The following is a 20355-nucleotide window of genomic DNA, read 5'->3' as shown; positions in this document are numbered from 1 at the left end:
ATAACAAGAATGCTTTACTACATATACAGACGGATTTTACTGTTGTGGGTTTAGTTACACTTTAAAGAAAGGAACCCTTTGTTATCTTTTAAAATATTATTAAAACTAAATATTTTTTATAATAATAAAGCTACAAAATAACACTTTAAAAATAAAAAAATTGCACCATTATAATTTTACCTTCAGCTTATGTTTTATTTCATAGAAATACACCATAACATTCATGAATAGTAGGGGACTCACATGGACTGGCTGTGAATATCCAGGTGATAGTGGATCCTCCTGTAAGGTTTGTTCACCCAGTATTGTGTAGGACTGCTGCTCAGAGCCTTGAATAGTGTTGGTTGATTGGTGGTTAGAGCTGGGCAGCTTCACTGAAGACGCCCAGGATTTGGTACGACCGTCTGATGTGAATGAGCTCCTGCAGCTTGCAGTCACCTGTGATATGAAGAGGGATTTTTTTTTCCCATCAAGTTGTGAAAAGTACCAAGATAAAATTGAAACCCCTCTCAATTTAAAATTACTTTAAGTTTTTATAGTAGGTTAAAGCAGAAAGCGTATCCGTATACCCCATAACATAAAACTGTATGTAAACCCTAACAAACATCACTTCTCTTTTTGGCTCTATTTTGACCCATTTAACTATCGGCTTTATCACTGTCATACACTGATAAATGGCAGATTGGTTACGACACATATCTGGAGTGCTGTTTACAAAATGCATTCTAGTTACTACATGCACACGAGTTTTCTAGTGCGCAAGTAGTTCAGCATAACTGCCAGCATACTTCCCCTGCCAGGGCAACCCACGTGCAGTATATGCCCGTACACTATACTCATGCTTACCACTCATACCACGTACTTACTCATGTACCACTGTATACACAAGTGCAGCAGAGGACAACCACCCTTGCCAATGGCAGACTGCATGTTGCACCTGGACTGTCTGGGTGAAGGAAAAGCATTGGAAGTTGCGCTAAATGGGCTCAGACAGCCCATTTGAAAGAACCCCAAGGATAGGAATTAGTCCTCCCAGTTCTCATCATGGGACTACAGAATAGTTACCCTTTAACTTGTGGAGATGGGAAAATAGGTGAGCCTGAGTAGTTTGGCAAGAATAAAAATGGGCAGGGCTGACACCATTCAGTCCACACAAATGCTGTGTGTTGTCAGCCTGTACAAGTACATAGAAGCGGAGTGGCCAGGTATTTTTTCTGTACTTGCAGGGATAAAACCTTAGGGAAAATGCATGTTATATGTTGATGTACTGTACATATTTTTTAAAATTTAATGCTGCCTTGATATATACTTTAAAACACACACAGAGACTTGGGCTCTGTGCCAATTATATTTTAAGAGCACCAATGAACAACTCCAAGGCCACGACGGCTCAGACAGCCACTTGGTTTGTGGTGCAATACAACCTGGACTTTAGAGCATTCCTAAGACAAGCTTAGTGCTGAAACAATGGATTTCCAATGCTGAGCGGCACTGTGCCATGAACCAAGCTGCTCCCCCAGCAGTAATATGGTTGGTGTCATTGGGCAAATGTTTTTGACATCAATTTCTGAGAAGAGTCAAGATTCATGCGGGTGCAGTTGACCCGGTTTAATTTCTTGTGAATTCCCATAGATGTCTATTGGAAGAGAAAGGGCTTTGAAGCAAACAAAATTCCCAGTGATACAAGTCCATGCTTGTCAGCATTCTAAAATCATTGGAGCTTCTAAGCTTTATAATGCTACCTAATGTGGCTTAATTGCATGTTAATGTTGGTAATCACTTTTTTTTTTTTTTTTTTTTTTTTTTTAAACAGGACACAGAACCAACCTAAAAAAACCATTTATCTTAAAGAGTATATATGAGACCCCTTAGGTCTCTTTCTGTGGGAAAGGGGATTCTTTAGGAACCACAGTATTGTTATGGTCAGACTTCATTCCACAAAACAGTGAATAGGGGGCTCCTGCTGCTATTTAGAAAGAGACTGAGAAAAAAAAAAAACCCTCCTCCACCCTTTATTACATGGAAAAGTCCCATGCAAATTAGGAGATTTCCTTTTTTCTCAGGAGCCCCTAATAAATCTAGAATTGTGCACCATTTGCAGGCAGACTATCCACCCCAGTTTATAATCGTGTAATGAGTTGTCTCTACTCTGACTAGTAGTGTACCTGTTCATGATGTGCAGAATGTGAGCCACAGAAACTGCTGGAGCCAGACAACGACGAGTCTCGGTTTTGTTGCTGAGCACGTTTCAAATGTTCTATCCACTCATCATAATCCTGCTGATTGTAGCAGATCACCCGGATGGTGTTGATGTACCTTCCTGTCAGGACACAGGTCAGACTTTGTTAGGTAATGGGTCTCTTGACACAGAAACTAAATTATTTCATTACTACAGCCTTCAACAAATATCAGAAATGCTAAACTGCTGGCAAGCCAGGGTGGTGGGCACTATTAGCGTAATTTCCTGGTATCACTTTGGAGCTCTTTTTACGCATGGCCACTCATCATGGGATTCATGACAGACATATAGGGGGAGATTTACTAAAACTGGAGAACTCAGCATCTAGGGCAGCTGTGCATGGTAGCCAATCAGCTTCTAACTTCAGCTTGTTCAGTTACGCTTTGCCAATAAAACCTGGAAGCTGATTGGTTTCTATGCGGAGCTGCACCACATTTTGCACTCTCCAGTTTTAGTAAATCAACCCCATAATGTGCAGACTGCTGCCGCCTCTAGTTTAAGAAGATTCTCATAACAAATCCTTGACAGGTTCTTTTTGATACAATGAAATGAGCACGCAAAATGCAAAGGAAAATCAAATTGGATATTATTGTTCGAAAACCCTGGCACCTTAAAGTGTTGCGTCTCCATGATGCCTCAGGTTGGTAATCAAGAAAGCTTAACCTGAAACTGGACATACGCAATGGACTGTCATACCTCCATCCATCTCGTTTGTGTGGATGGAGGAGTCTTTCTCCAATGCAGGTGCCATTGTCAGACTACACTGATCAGCAGCTGAAGATCAACAAAAAAAAGGTCACCATGTTCCTTCAAACAGACGTTGATTAAGCAATCAATTTCTGTCACCTCAAGGCAGCCACTCATTGACTGAAATTCAACTAATCCCTGAGCTGGCTGAATTCTAGTCAATGTATGGCCAGCTTTAGCCTGGCTCACTCAAATCTGCCTATAGGATGTCTAATACAATATTCGCTTGAGCTAAATTCCAGCTCCAACGGACTTTAGTGTCCTGGATAGAGTGGGGAAGAGTTTTCACCCTCACTCCCTGGCACTGAGACCACACTGAAAAGGAGGGAAATCCTCCCAACAGGAACAATGACACAGAGGGCAATAAAAAAAATCTGAGCAAGAATTAAAACCTTTCCCACTCTATCCAAATATACAAAAAGTTTTGTCTGGAATATCACTATAAAGATTTGTTCCTCTAAACTAGAGGTCTCCAAACTTTCTAATCAAAGGGCCAGTTTATTGTCCTTCAGACTTTGAGGGGGTTGGACTGTAACCATTGTGAGTAGAAAAGGCCCTGCTGTCAATGGGAGCAAGCAAACAATGTCCTATCATTGGTGTCAGTGGGAGGAATAGTGCTTTATCTTTGATGTCAGTAAATGGAATAGTACCCATCATTGATGTATGTGAGAGAAATAGTAACCCCTTGTTGGTGTCAGTGAGAGAAATAGTAACCCCCTGTTGGTGTCAGTGAGAGAAATAGTGCCAAAAGGCCAGATAAAGGCAAGCAAAGGCCACATCTGGCCCCCAGCCAACAGTTTTGAGACCACTGCTCTAAACCAATAAACCAGTGGTTTCCAACCTCGATCCCTAAATACCCTCTACAGGTCATGCTTTCAGGATTTTCTTCACTTTGCAAAGGTGCTCTAAATTAATGTCAATGGCTTGGTATTTATGACCACTATTTTATCCAAGGGAAATTCCCAAACCATGACCTGTTGGGGGTATTTTGGGATAGGGTTTTGGAACCACTGCCCTAAACAAAAGCCAGAGTCTTGCAATTCTACATACTTTGGTGTACGGACACCTTACAGCATCCATTTCTTCTCACCTTCTAATAAGAAAGAAGACTTCCGTTTTTCTTTCTCATCTGCAATTACCCGTATGGCTTTAAGCGGCAGTTCTCCCTGTTAATACAAAAGAATTGATGAATTGTACATATCACTGCTGAAAGCTTTAACCAAACTTGCAGCTGCCACAACCCAAAGCTGTTCTTCTGGTGGTAAAGGGATTATTATTAGCATCAATTATAAGGAGGGTGTCATCACTGCCTGAAGAAGACAATTTAGTAATTTACACTTGGCATCCTGTTCTCACACACACCTCTCTCTATAGTGTCAGTCTATGCTGAGTCACAACCAGTTCCTCTAGATACAGAGGCATGTAGACACAGCTCCATGCCTGATGATGTATGTGCTCACAGAAAAATAGGACACGCACAATATGCATTCTCTAAGAGACCATGCTTGATGTTCTGTACATAAAAGCTCAGACAGTTCCTCAATAGATTTTTTTCTTTATCACCGAATGAAGCAAGCTGTAGGTTCTCCGAGTTGCCGACTCCCCTCCTACACAGCTACTGGGTTTTATCATGACCAGGAGCTGTAATTGTATGTTTCACCCACAGCACCATCCACTGGTGAAATCTAGTACTACAATGTAACCTTCTCTACGAGAACCAAAGTATTAAATATTAAGACTCTATTCTGCTTAGTATAATGGGTATGAGGCAATGTCCTCTTCATATCACAGTTTAACTGAAACTAAAGGACACATGAATGTTTTGTAATAAACACAAACATGCTTACCTTAAAGCAAAGGTTTTTTCCCTCTTCTGAAAGTATCACGAGAGTAGAAGGGTACAGGACCAACATCCTCTCGTTCAGCTCCTGTAAGAATAAACAAAGTTGAAGACCCATCATGCTGCAACTGAAAAAGTATTACATTTGTGAATTAGCAGTTCTGGTAATAAATATATTCAAAAGAGATTCCATTGGATGTCCAGACAGACAAGCCAAGGCAGGAGACAGGAGGTAAGGTTGCACTATTATAACAAAAAAAGTGTACAAATAGCCTTTATTTTTTTTTTTCTTAGCGTTACGAATCGTTAAAACCCTTATCAGGTTATTTGCTTGCTATCTGTATCCTTCTGGAGATATTTACCATTACTTCTCATCTTGGAGATGCAACAGAATGTGAGAGAAAGTGAGGGAAATTCCCATCTTAGACGTCATAAGAAAATATGTCACTGGAAGATTTCTCCTTGGTGCCCTGACAATTCTCAGATTTAAAGAACAGGTTCACCTTCTAAAAAAAATAAAATAAAAATGTGCATTTTTTTGCAGGTAAAAAGAAAAAAAACTTTTTTTTTTTTTTTTTTTTTTAAAAAGGACCCTGCAAAGGATTGCACCAGTGGTCAACAGATTGCTGGAACCATGCAGGACTGCAGACTGTCAGTGTAAGCTGTCAGCCCATACATCGGCAGGGTCACACTGACAGGAAGAATCAAACTACCACAGTGCTCAACAGCACCATGGTATTTGAGAACTACGACATCCGCAAAGGATATCGGTACTTGTAGTTCATTCATTCACAGAACTCTGTGAATGAATGATGTGGCCATGTGGGTGGAAAAAGTGACAGCAGTATGGGGAAAAGTTCCCCGCACCAGCTGTCACACAGAGAGCCTGGACCGCTGAGCAGATTTAGGAGCGGGAACATGTTACATGTTCCACCTTAAAAATGGGTGGAACATGTTCTTGGAGGTGAACATATCCTTCAGAATTTAACTTTTCTGTCTCTGTGACAATGATCACCAGGACAAACAGAGGGGTGAATCTCCCCATTGGAGACACAGTAAAGTCTTGGCAGAGGTTCCAAGCCCGACACACACTATCCTTTACATACACTTTAGGGGTGGAAAGCCACAAATCCCTCATTCTTGACAGGTTCTACTTAAAGTTATCGGACACAGAAATAAATGTGAAAATACAAACACAGCATGATAACAAGAAGCTTACTTATCATTGTGACATATGTAAATTAACAGAGCAATGTCCTTGTTATTACATTCCTTTCTAATCACAAAACAGATTCAAAGAATATGTTTTACTTTCTAAATACAGTATGTCATGGATGAGTGTCTGATGAACGGCACATTTTATCACAATTCATCCTCGTAATATGGAAAAAGATGATCAGGCCAAAGGACACTTCCTTCAAGGCATGACCTGAATGTATGACTCAGCTACCAACAGCAGACATTATGGAAAAAACCTACAGAAAAATAACTTTTCAGAAAAGCGTATCTGAAATCTTAAAGAAAGCTTACATGGAGAAATATGTAAGATATCATTTCTGACATTCTGTTCAAAATGACAGTTGTCTGGCAATCAAGCTCATCTAAGGGCTTCAGCATTTCCTGAGTCACTGACCCAGAATAAATACGCAAATCAGAAGTTATAACTTCTCTGGCTGGTTGCTTGTTTTGTGTCAGTGACATAGAAAGAATAGGAGACAGCCAGGGAATTAGCATTTTCAGAAGGTGATCAACAATGGCAGTGTATGTAGTTCCCTCAGTATAGGTGTCCTTTAATATTCATCTCTTTTGACTTGTCAGTTAAATGCATTATCTGGACATCCTAAAACTGAAGTTTAATTAAAAAAAAAAAAAAAAAAATCAGGGATACAAGTCCAGTAACTTTACTTGTCTCTAATGAAGTATATCCCCATGCACTGATTGCTCCTTCGTGAGAAAAAAAAATGTTCCCTGCAGTGATGACAGGCTCTCTTCACATTGCTGAACTTATGCCACTGCACAAGTTAACTCCCTCGGCAGAGGTTAAATGGCAAAATGAAGTCAGAAAAATCTTTGTATTGTTTTCACAGAATGTAACTTTCTGTGAATGGGAGTGGGGTGAAGGAATGACAGGATATCCTCCTCCATTCGCAGAACGTGTTGCATTCTGTGAAAACAATACAAGGACTTTTCTGAATGGAAAAGAGAACAGAGAGGGGCTGGAGGACATCAGGGCTTCTTCAATATTCTGCAGTGTTAGAGCTGATGAAGTTAACCTCTGCAGTGCCAGAATGTAAAGAGGATGGGTCATCACTGCAGGGAACGTTTCTACACTATGGAGCAATCAACTCAGTGTGGGATGTTACTGAACCTATATGTCAGGGAAAAAAAAAACATAACTAAACTTACGCTTCAGGACATTGGGGAGCAGCTTGCGGCAATCTACTGTCTTACTGTATTGGCCTTGTCTGTACCATACAGCACCATAGCCCTCTACAGTAGTGTGCCCTGAGGCCGGAGATAAAGAGACTGTGGGAGACAGTCATGTGCAGGCACAGCTAGGATTGGAAACACTGGAGGCTCCGGCCATCAATTTCGAGTAAATTTAGGTTAGGGTAAAGGAGCAATTTAGGAGTGCATTTTGTATTGGTACTGATACTTTAGGCAATTAGAGAACAATAATTAAATAGAAAACTATTCTGCTAAAACACAGCAGCACAAACCTGGAACGGAAGTGTCTGAAGCTTCACTTTGGAGATACAGGTGATGGCACCAAGGGATTCCCTCTGTGTTCCTTGCCAGTCGAGCACTGGCTGGTTCTGTACAGACCTCCTAAGCTCAGACTTCTCCCACATATTACCATTGTTTACCTGGGTGAAAATAAATAAATAAAATTTATATCGGACTACTCTTGGAGGGCAATAAACAAGAAGAGATGACAAGTACAGGAAGAATTAGATCAAGTCCACCCTAACACTGTCACTTGAAGATGTACACCAGGCAGATATTAGAAAATATATTGCCATGAAACATACAGACAGAAAGAGAAGAGTGATGAGCTCTTCAACCTGCTGCTCCTACCCTGTCCAATCACAGACTTGGGTTTGGGAGGTGACCTAGCTGAATTGCTTAATTGTGGTAGACAAAAGTGAGGTCACCAGTCTGGACTTGGAGTTTGTCTATAGGCGGATGAGACAAGGGCCAGCTATTAAATCATTGCTACTGATAACCTCACATGAACATTTGTTCGCTTTAAAACCTTTGCAGGTAGCAAAAATAGTGTACTAAGTAATCAGATGACAAACCTTACAGCCTTAAATGTAGACATTATATTTAATGGGATTTAGGGGAAAAAAAACCAAAAAACTTTTTTGGGCGTTTTTACACTAAATCTGGTTATATACTTGTAGCTGCTTTGTAACTTTTTTTTTCTTTTTTCTGGAACCTTAGTTCAATTTTCTAATTGTTTGTGAGGTCAAGTTGTCCACGGTTTTTAACCATACCGATGAGTAAATTCGAAGGAGCTGGATGGAAATTTTTTCTAAAAAACGGACAAAAACACATTATGATGCGCATATTCTATGCACAAAAGAAGCTGGTTTAATAAGTCTGGGAATCCAGACAGGACAAAAATTTTAATGGCTTTCAAAGGAAATTAATTGACTCAATGACAACAAGAGCGAATGCTCTGATGAACAATTTTTCAGAATTTCCATATGAATGTTTGAACAAAATTCTTTTGGTGTGTAGTTATGACCAGCTAAAACAAGTATTCAGATTATTACAAGCAGTGGGAGAGGTGCTGCCAATAGGCATGTATCACATGGTCATTCATAATTTAAATCACAATGATTCCTATATAATCCTAATGGAAACAATTTAACTCTCCCATTACCCATTATCACTGACAAACCACAAATCACAATGATCGAAATAACAAAGCATAGTAAAACATGCATACACTGCAGTCTGCTCAGACATTTCACAGAACTGGGTACCTAAACCCAAGAACAAAATTCATATATATTGTAGCTTATCTCTTCGATACGGTGGCTGCATTTGCTTTTGTTTTTTTATACCTTGGGATCCTACCAGTAACACACTTCCTGCCCTCTGGTGACAATATTCATTCACAGTACTGCATCTATGGAGGGGTTACGTGATCACCCTACAATAGGAAGTTTGCCAAAACTACAGAACACTTATCTCTTCTCATCTTTAGAACATTTGTTCTTTTGTTAACTGATAAGAATGCAGACAGTTTTCAGCTTACAAGATTTCTGGCAGGATCAATGGCTATTTTTTGCACTTACTGAATAGGTATACCAAAAACACTTTCAATACTATATTCAACACACCAGAAAGGAGCAACATTTCTTGATGGGCTACATACACTATAATATAGAATACAAGATGTAAACCCAAAATTTCATAGTTCTGATCTGTGGTTGCTGCACTATGTACTTGTTGAAAAAGTGTCCTGCTTTCTTTGTATTGCTTCCTTTGTGTGAAATCCCTGGTGTTCCTGCCAGTCAGTCCCTCTGCTTTCCTAATAAAAACTGACTATGCTAGGCTGGAAAGCACAGCATGGTAAGTTTTGTAACTGTGCTGTGCTCCCCCCCCCCCCCCCCCCCGCACAGCCATTCCCTGGGATGATCAGTTTGATGCTGTTTCTTCTCCCCTAGCTCTCTGAGCTCTTTATGCAAATGAGAACAGAGAGCATTTATGTTTGTTTTTTTTATGTATACACACACACTTTTTTGCGTTCTATTTCAATTTGAAACTGAATGGGTTGTTTACAAAATGAGGGTTCAATACATTTTAATTCAAACATATTTCTGCACAGAAGAAAAAACGTTTTCTCTGCTCCTGGCCATACACTATTATGATTTTGTAGGACATTTTTTTCATTTTTAGAATGTTCGTTCAATTTGCTAATCTTTAGTGGGCTTAAATCAACATTTGATTTGTGTATATTGTCCAGTTTAGGGTTTTAAAGTCCTGCACCATAGAAGATTTCTTTGTTTTCTTGCTTTTTTTTTTTTTTTTGGTGGAGGGATAACTTCAGCCAGAGAAACTGAGTTGAGGAGGAAGCGAGCCATGCTGCGTGACCCAGTCGGCTTGCATGTGTGTTAACACCCAGGGTATTCCCTTAGCAGGCCAGGCAAGCCTCTCCACCCTCAACAGCTGTTGCTGCTGTCCAGGACTGTCTGTTCCCATAGCAGCTAAATCTCGAGTTTCAGGAGCCACAGGTGCAAACAGAGAAAAGAGCATGGAAGGTGAAAGAGGACGCAGGATCAGAGCCGGGTTTTATGATCTGGAAATGTAGTTATTAAGGCATTGCACAAGGCCTTCCCGTCCATCAATCATGAACTACTTATCACTCATGAGCATGCTTTATAAAACAAAAGAGCAATGTACAAAGCCCAATATCCCATAGCAACCAGTCAGTTACAAATTCCGTTCAATTGTTCTGACGGTTGCAAGCAGGTTGGTGTGCTAGACAGTCGCCGACTTTTAACCACTTGCCCTCCAGAGGATCTACCCCTCTGACCAGGCCATTTTTTGTGTTACAGCGCTGCGCTACTTTAACTGACAATTGCACGGTCATGCAACACCACACCCAAATGGAATTTACGTCCTTTTTTTCCCCCACGAATAGAGCTTTCTTTTGGGGTATTTGATTGCCCGTGCATTTTTTATTTTATGCGCTACAAAAAAAAAAGCGACAATTTTGAGAGAGAAAAAAAAACAATACTTTTTACTTTTTGCTATTAAACATGTCCAGTAAAAAAAAAAAAAAAAAAAAAAATCAAATTTCGTGATAAATTTAGGCCAAAATGTATTCTGCTACATGTCTTTGCTAAAAAAAAAAAAAAAAAAAAATCCCAATACGTGTAAATAAATTTGTTTACATGAAAGTTATAGCATTTAGAAATGGCGGTATATACACACTGGGATTTTTTTTTTGTTACTAGTAATGGCGGCGATCAGTGACTTATAGCGGGACCGCAGCAGGCATTCTGACACGGGGGGGGGGGGGGGGGAACCGACTTGGTGTCCCCGACATCCCCAATGACACCAATACAGTGCTAATAAAAAGCACTGACACTGTACTAATGGCACTGGGCAGGAAGGGGTTAACATGTGGGGCGATCAAAGGGTTAACTGTGTGCTTCACTGTAAGCGCTCTGCTATGCAAAGCCATGCATAGCAGTGCGCAGGAGCTGACACGGGAGAGAACCGTTTTGTTTACTTACAGTTCTCTCCCTCCGTCGATAAACCTGCTCCATCACCGGGTGCTGGCGCGCCGTCCGGGACTGGGTGATGGACAGCCGAGGCCGTGAATAGCGGTGCGGGTAGGGCTCGCACGTGCCCCCTACCCAGAAATGCAAAATTATATTCTCTCTACACACACACACACACACACACACACACATATATATATATACATACACGCAATTTTGCACACCCCTGCCGCCCTGTAGCAGTATATCTACTATAGGGCTGAGGGGAAGCGGATAAACTGTCCCATGGCACATCATACCAGGTGTCAATGTACACGATGCCATGGCATTTTGTGTTTTTTTTTTTGACCATCAGCTGTTCCAGAACAATCAGCAGATATGGATTGGTTGCTGCATAGAATTATTGCTGTTCATTTTGCTTTATTAAACAGGCCTGCATGAGGATCTTCAAAGCATTAAAGGGGCCTGGTACAGAAGATTGTTGGCTGGCCAACCACACGTGTAGATTATGTCACATGATCAGTTAAAAATGAGCAAACTTTTCAAGAAGTCTGACTGCTCTGATTTCAAAGCAATCGCGTAAAATCAACCAATATGACAGTCTGGACCAACTGATATTTAAAAGTAAAAAAAGGGATTTGATCATCAAATGAAAGATTATATCAACCTATTTATACTTTGCATACAGCTAAGGAAGCTGCCATCTTAGCCTCTGTCAGTCTAGGTCCACACCTATGCGTTTTCCGCTGCATTTTGCATAAACACACAGCAGTCCATTTAACAAGATTTCCTATGGGACAGGTTCACATCTCGTTTTCACCTGGTGTGTTTTTTGGAAAAGGTCAGGGACTCTTTTTTTTTTTTTCTAAACGCAAAACGTTGTGGTTTTGGTTATATAGACTTCAATGGAGACGCTGCAGAAAAGCATGTAGTGCGTTTTTGATGCATTTTGCATTTTATTTTGACCAGCAACAAGTTGAAAGAAAAAAAACCCACAAAACGCATGTGCAAAAAAAAACCCCAGCAAAACGCACCGCAAAAAGCACATCAAACGCAAACTACATGGGTGTGAACCTAGCCTTAGATCTGCAGTTGGCATGGTGCTGCACATGTCATCAGTCATTTGATGGCCTGACAGTTTGGTTGAGAGCACAAGTAACTGCGGCAAGTTATCATTCATGACATGACTCAAATGTAAGGACTTTGGGAAACCATTAAATGGGTTTAGTTCTTCTTTAACTAAACTCACTCAGAAAAGGTGCTAAGATGGAGAACAAGCACTCCAGGGGCCCACTAGAACAGCTGAGCTAGTAACTCCTACTCAGCCAAAGTGCTAGCCAAGACACCTGCATAAAAAAGAGCTGAGCCAATAAAATACATACATAGTTCTCAATTATTACAGCTTCCCAGGGACAAATCCTAGTTCTAAACATCTGATCTTCAATTCTAGGTCACTGGTTTTCGGTTTTGGCAAAAAAAAAAAGCCTTCTTTATGTGATTCAATTGAAATCAATAATTACAGGGCTTAAAAAAACAAAACACATGTATATTGCATAAACGTATGTGAAGTACAATTCATTTTTTTGTCAGTACAGCACAACATTGTAGACTCCAGCCTGGCAAAGTGTCCCTGGATGTGAATATAAAGACAACTATGGAACATCCATACACAAGTACCGACCCATCACCTATCAATAAACCTAGAGGACACCATATTAATACACATGTAAATCGAACAATGAAATTCTCCTTTTTGCCATCTTTGCGGTGTCAAATATACAGAAAGTGTTTTGTTAGAACTGTTTGAAAAGTACAAACTACACCTGTTAATCCTGCTAGAAATCTTTTCAGCTGATCATTTCCTGTGCTGCACTCCTAGCAATTCCACTGCTCCCAGAAATCTCTGGACTACAGAACCTCTCCACTTTGTCACAGAGAAGAGTTGTTCAGCAGTCCTAACACTTCCCGCCTGTGACAATGCTGCTTCTTCACAGAAATGGTGTGGTTAGTGGTGAGTGTTGTCACCCTAGGATGCAACGTGTGTTACTGGCAGGATCATCAGGTGAAATAAAGGAAGAAAAGCCTGAAAGTAAATGCATGCAGCCACCACATCTATTGAATGGTAAGCTGCAATATATAGAATTTCTGCTCTTGGGCTTTGAGTAGGTTTAAAGTGTTACTAAACCCCGGACCCTGCATTCACTATATCTGGTCTCCCACAGTACACAGAACAGCAATTATTTTAGTAAATATAAACTGCTAAATACTTTCTCATCTGCAGTACATAGCAGTCTTGTGACTTCTATCAGTGTCCAGCCCAGCACTAGCTAAAGCTTGAAGGAGGAGTTTTCTTTCTGCTCTAGGAGGATGCAAAACCCCTGACCTGTCTGGACAGTGCTGATTGGCCCTGTGCTGATCACATGCACTCTCCCAAGATAAAAAAACCCTCTCTAGCAATACACACCAAGCTGAGCATGTGCAAATGCCTACGGATCAGTCTGTCTTATCAGGAGATAAGAGGTGGTTGCTTGAAAAAGGGGAGGAACAGAGAAGAAAAAAATCAAAGGACCTTTTTACACAATGCAGAAGATTAACCCTTCGGTTCCACAGCGAGTATAACAAGCATGCTTTACTGCATATAGACTGATTTTACTGTTGTGGGTTTGGTAACACTTTAAGAAAGTGACAAAGCTGCATTTCACAATCTAAATTTTCTGTCCGAAAAAGCTAATATTGTATACTAATGATTCATTATATACGATGGCCCTTGGTCTCTCCAGGACCCACGTTAGTCACACAAATGGGTCACAGAATTGAAGCCAATAGATTAGCATAGCAGGCAGGAATACAACATCTGCAAAATGGGGTCCCTATATTTCTTTTAGTAGTGGTCTAACATGCAACACCGGAGCCCAAGAAATAGATATTTTAAACACCTCTTGCTTCAAATTGCATATATTTTATTTTGAAGAGGAAAAAAAGTGGAACCTGTATAACAGGTTGCATTGCTCATGTGCCCCCAGGACAATGTGCCATGGTATAAACACCCCTCCATACAGATACATTGGGTGCCCATTATGTACTGCTCCAAAAAAAAGTGTTATAAACTTTTTTTATGTTGCACAATATTTTTACCTACTGACTTTGTACAATGCACGAGGGTTGGTTTAAAAAAAAAAAAAAAAAAAAAAAGAAAAAGTAAGAGTAGAATGTAAACATCTAACAGCAGCCAATCTATAACAGGCACTGAAAAGTGGGCTCATTAAATGGCTATTAAACAGCCCCTGTGCAAAGTGACAGCTGGAGAGTGTGAGACTCCCTCTGTACTGATCACAGCTGCACTGCTCCAGTGAACAGGTGGAATCGGCTGTCTTCAACTGTGAAATATGTGTTGGCTACAGGATAGACTTTCCTCCTTGCAAGACTCCCTTTCCTGCCATAAGTCATTAGTCCTCTTTGGTAAGCAACAACCGCAGCAATACAGAGCAACGGCTGCAAAAGCAATTGTCTTTAAGAGGCTTTAAGCAGCACTATGCAAATTTCGATACAAATACCCTTCATCACACGCTGCACATTTTAACATTTAAAAATTGATTTTTCAGGCCTATAAAATTGGTCAGTATTCCTGGTCTTTAATACAACGTGCTAACAGTACATCGAACTCCTAAGGTTATCTCCAACTAGGATTTTCATTGGCTTTTTATTGCCTTCTACATACTCATTGGAAGTGTTTTTGCACTTCTTGTTCCTATCACCACATTTCCACTAAGACAGGAAGTGAGGGGACATCTCAATGATACCTCAAACAACCTTAAAGTAATATTAAAGGCAATTTTTTTTTTTTTTAACATGCCATACTTACCTGCTCTGGGCAGTGGTTTGGAACAGAACAGCCGCGATCCTCTTCTTCTTGGGTCCCCTGCTGGGGCTCCTGGCCCCTTCCTCCTGCCAAGTGCCCCCAAAGCAAGCTGCTTGCTATAGGAGCACCCAAGCAGGTTTGCTCCTGAGCCACTGCTTTGCAAGTCCATTCACACACACAGAGTAGTAGCAGCTTGGCCCCACCCTCTCTCTCGCCTCAATGGCTCACTGGCTGTGACTGACAGTAGCAGGAGCTGCTACTGTCTCTGCCAAGTCCTTGGAGAGATGCGGAAAGATATTCCTTCTTTTGCAGTGCTTGAAACCTGAAGAACAACACCTACTACTTTAAGAATTCCGCACTTTTCTTCTACTGCCAACCTTAACCCTAGGTTCACATCTGTGCGGGTGGTGCCGCTGCGGATCCACACAAAAATCCATGCAGCCACACCACCTGCACAGAGAAATGCGGACCGGCAGGCGGGTGCAATTAGTTCTAACTGGAAAACACAACCGTACTGGGAACAGAGGTTCCCATGTGGGCTGCGTTTTCCAAGAAGTGCAGGGACTTCTTCCCTGTGTCACGGGCACAGGAGTCCATTCAAATGAATGGGCCCTCGTGCCCGTTCAAACCTTGGCCCGCACGGCCGCATATATGTGAACCGGGGATAACATCACAGAGGTTCTAACCTTTCTGCACTCCATCGAAAATTTTGGCTGAAGTTACACTTTAACCTCAATCCTAGATGTGTAACTCCTAAATGTAACCCTTCGCTAGAACCTGATCCTTAACACCAACCCTATACTTAAGGCATTTTTAAGAATACTGAAATAAATACTCTGTTATCATAGCTGTAAAGACCATGATGATACATCATGTTGAAGACGTCATACAATAAGTCATGGGGGTGGATTTACCAAAGACGTGTAGAATGTGCAATTTGGAAGTGCACATGCACTCTGCAAGTGCAATCGCTTCATAGATTAGTAAACGAGATGAAGTTTCACTTTGCAAATACCATCCAATCACATGCTGGCACATGATTGGATGATGGAAGTCAGCAGAACATCACCTCATTTTTCTAAGCTCTGGAGCAACTACACTTATAGAGTGCAACTGAAAAAAAAAAAAAAGAAGAAGGATGCAGTAAGTATAGCCTTCATAGTCTACAGATGTCCAAGTAATCATCACACAGTTCCAAGAAACTTATTAGAGCTGTAAATTTGATCCTTCTGTATGTGTATCTAGCACCACACTCAAGCCAAAAACTGCATTATCCCAAATATGGATGTACACATAAAATGCTACTTTTTGGTCTCAGACATACCTCTGTAACAGGCAACAAGTCCAGGTTTCCTCCATTGAGTTGGATCTGTTTTTCTAAGTGGTAAAGCCATTTCTGCAACTCTTGCGGGGTTGCACAATAGACAATTAGAGGATTGAGCAAGGGACCTAAACAGAAAAAAAAATAACTATAGATGGAAAGACATGCAAATTCTTCAGGACCGACAGCATACAGTATTACAAATCTACGTGTTATAAGTGAATCAATGCCTCACATATGCAAAAGTTTCATTATAATGCCCTAACCTCCCGTCCCCACCAGCACTATAGATTTACCTTTATTTCACTCTTAAGCGGTTTATTGTTGCAGATACCAGAAGTGTTGAGGGTTTATTCTGGGGTTATGGTAACCTTTAGGGCTTAAATGAGGAGGTCAAGGGGTGTAGGGGACACATTTTACTTTCCAACTTATTTTTGTTGCTGAAAATCCTGGAGCTGTGTTCATGTCAATGAAAGCCAACATACCGCACTAAGTCTATGCTTATGCTGTCCCTGGATAGTACTAAACATAGGAACTGAGTGTTGCAAGCCAAGCATGCTAACCAGCTCACCACTAAGCCACCATTTTTATAAGAAAAGGGACACCGTACAAGAAGGGAACGTAAACAAATACTCCAGATGAATGAAAAGCAATGCAACATATTCTAGAAAATGTACGGCTAATTGTATTGGCAGGTTGATGTACAAAAGTCAGCAAAGACAAACATTTGTAGTAAATCATATCATATAAAAGCAATGGACCACAAAGAAATAATCCTCTTGTATTGAACTGTATCATTGCTGTATTGTCTTCCTTTATATTGTAAAGTGCTGAGCAAACTGTTGGCGCTATATAAATCCTGTATAATAATAATAATAATAATAATAATAAATAGCTTGGCCTTTCATTTTTTTTTTTTTACCTGTGATTCGGAAAGCATGCTCTTCCTCCAGCTTGGGTGGAACCTTAGAGCGCTCTAATTTATAAACGCTCAACTCCTTCAGTGGCACCAAACCCTGAAAAATAAGCAATGACAACAGTGACTCAGCACATCAGACCAGGATTCAAATCAATTCAATAAATAACTGCCAAGAGGGTGTATTTACTAAGATAAAGAGCCACCTTAGACACCCAAAACAAGTGAGCATCAATCACTTTTCTTTGTTCTAACTACATTAAACCAATGGACAGTGAAATCAGATGCCCAGGGATGATCACACATCAGTTCAGGCTGCCTATTAATTAATCCTGTGTGTCAATACAGAGGAATCCTGAGTGTCAATACAGAGGAAGAGAAATGTGAGAGCAAGTATCTGAGTGAAGAACAATGCATAGCATTTAATCAGTGACTGGTGTACAGCCGAGATGGTGAATGTGTCCAGAATGCTGAAAACAAAGATGCTGTTAAGTGATGTGTGCCACCAAATGTGCACGTTAGCAAAGCCCCATAGATATGTAGAGGGACTTAGACCACTTCCAGATATTGAACTACCAAACAAAGCGTTAGAGGCCTGATGGGAACAAGTTTTGTTTCGAAGAAAGGGCAGCTTAATATAGAAAAGTCCTTGATAAACACAATGATGCTTTAATGGTCCCTCTTAGATGTGTAATTGAGAATGGACACCTGGCAGGCGGCTATATACACAGATAAACCACATAATAAACTGTATTCTGCCAAATGATTTGTGGTTCTGTTCAAACAGCTTTGTGATCCAGATAGTACAGCAAAACCCTCGACCTTCACCCGAGCACAACAGGAGCACGCCCCCCAGCCTGCTGATTGGAGAATGAAGTAGAAGCAGCAAACTCATGAAGTCTTCCCTCTGCTGTCTCCTCCTGGCAGCATGTGGAGAGTGCAGGATGCTGATATCAAGACAAATTATGGTACTTACCCTCATTTTGTAATGTATACAGATTATCTACAATAACTAGTAATCTTGTAACCTCTTGGAGTTCACCTTTAACTATAAGATTTCAATAACGCTGCAAGTTTCCCTAATTATAAAGGGTTAGTTCACGTTTTCAATAAAATATACCATGAAGTCAAAAGGCCCCAATGTATTAAAAAACCCTATTCAGCTTTAAAATATTGTGCTTGGTTAAACTAACACCACTGTAGGCTATTTGCATCCCCCCTGGTCAAAAAACTTCTACAGATTGCTGTACTTGTCCTGTTGCTAGGATGCAGAACCACACCCATCTATATTATGGACAATAGGACAGGGTAGTCCTGTTGTTCTGATACAGAAGGGCAATTATGCATTGTCACTCTAAGACAGGAAAGGTGTTACTGGCAGAATCACCAAGTAAATACAGTGGCGAAAAAAAAAACGAAAATAAAACCAATAACACTAGCATATATAAGGACTGGTACGTTACAATATTTACATCTTTAGTTGTGTTTTATATATATATATATATATATATATATATATATATAAATAGATAGAGAGAGGAGTGCACTGCACATGCATGGGGGTTTGAACAAGGAGAACGCCACTCCTGTGTTGCTGGGGACGAGCAATGGTTTGTGCCATATTTCAAAGCTGCATAGGGTTTTAAGTACACTGGGACCCCTTGACTACATTATGTATACCATCCTTTTTCAAGGCAGGGTGCCTTGAGGTTTCTTCAGAGTTTCCTTGGCAAAATGCCTAAAAATTACCCAAAACTTGTATACAAGCCAGCAGGTGGATGAAGCCTGCCTTTTAGTTACACAAAGCCATAGGTTTTCATTGTGCACCATTACGACCTTCTAGCCATCAGCATCCCAAAAACCAATGACATCAGTTGAGGACGACAGTGGGCGCTTGTACAGCATCCTTGTTTGCCCCTCTCCTGCCTCTCTCCTTCAGGGCTGAGGTCACATTAGCCGAATGATCGAGAAAAACTGAGGGAGAAGAGAAACACTGGAATACTAGTCAGTACCAGTGTGCAAAAGTGTAATTTGCTTTGGAAGAATACATCACCTTAAACTTTGGGTGGCCTATATGTGTGGATGTTGATGCATTATGTATAACTATTAGAATAGTTTTTTTATATTTTAGAATGGGGTGCCTCAAGGCTGTCCAAAATTGTAAAAGGGTGCCTTGACTGAAAAAGGTTGAGGAAAACTGGTGTATATTACTGAAAAGGTAAGCTAACCCTTTATCTCTCCAACCATAGCACAAAGGGCGCTGTGAGAATACCCAATCAGTCTAAACCAGAGCAACAGAAACCCACACTGGCTTATGGTCAAAATGCTAGAGAACATGCAGATATTATTTTCTCCTGTCTAAATTGGCCCTAGTATGTGTATGTACAGTATACTGGTAATGCCCATGTGAGTTAGGGACCTTAGATTGTAAGCTCTTTGAGCAGGGACAGATGTGAGTCTACAATATATTTGTAAAGCACTGTGTAAATTGATGGCACTATATATAAGTACCTCTAATAAATATATTATAGTAAATTATGTTTCGTTTGAGAAGTGTCATCCCAATCACAGTCTGCACAGATTCCTGTATATCAAATTCCACCTGCAACGCATCCAGTTATAAACATAGTAGTCAACTGTCTGCTGGGGGCATTACCAATATTCTTCTTAAAGCTGGACATACGGTCTTCCTTTTTTTTTTTTTTTTCCATGTTTAGCCACCAGGCTGAATTGGCTGCAGACGCGGATCGAGAAAAATTGTGTTCCCAGAATAATCGCCCTGAACTGCAGAATGTCGCAGTGGTTTATAATGATCGTTTAGGAAGCAGTGTTTAAAGTAGATAAAATTCAAAGTCACTGGACAGCAGCGGCACTGGTTACGTAGCACCACATGTCAGAGATTTCCCATGTGGTAAAGGCTTTAATCTTGTCTGTTGAGTGTGTGTGTGGCATCAAAACATGACCCATAAACCTCACCGATATCCAAGTACAGCAATGCTTGTTGGATGATAAACAAAGCACTAAAACAGGCAAATTCTTCACTCCGGGACTGACAACACACAAGATCTAAACATCAGACAACACCACAAACAGCCAACTCAAAATATGTTTATGTTTTCAAAAAATCCTGGAAAGAGTCATCGTGTTTCTCAGGGCTCAGATAAAAGATGAGCATTAGTGTTGTGTAA

The 20355-nt window shown here is 40.6% G+C and overlaps 1 protein-coding gene across 1 annotated transcript in view; it reads right to left on the bottom strand.

Annotated features, from left to right (window-relative positions):
- LOC149457272 (pleckstrin homology domain-containing family N member 1-like) overlaps positions 1-20355 on the bottom strand; it is a 35173-nt gene that overhangs the window by 8451 nt on the left and 6367 nt on the right. The window contains exons 3-9 of the mRNA XM_089683956.1: positions 17174-17267; positions 16255-16379; positions 7547-7693; positions 4834-4914; positions 4077-4152; positions 2166-2320; positions 244-438 (exon numbers count right to left, since the gene is read on the bottom strand). Coding sequence (XP_089540082.1) covers positions 244-438; positions 2166-2320; positions 4077-4152; positions 4834-4914; positions 7547-7693; positions 16255-16379; positions 17174-17267 — 873 coding nt within the window. The remainder of the gene's footprint in view (positions 1-243; positions 439-2165; positions 2321-4076; positions 4153-4833; positions 4915-7546; positions 7694-16254; positions 16380-17173; positions 17268-20355) is intronic.

Source organism: Staurois parvus, unplaced genomic scaffold (assembly GCF_062004578.1).
Source record: "Staurois parvus isolate SC_StPar_1 unplaced genomic scaffold, SC_StPar_1.0 ptg000330l, whole genome shotgun sequence".
In the NCBI taxonomy this organism is placed as follows: domain Eukaryota; kingdom Metazoa; phylum Chordata; class Amphibia; order Anura; family Ranidae; genus Staurois; species Staurois parvus.
Note: the sequence above shows the minus strand (reverse complement) of the source record. Positions and strands in the feature narration are given on the sequence as shown.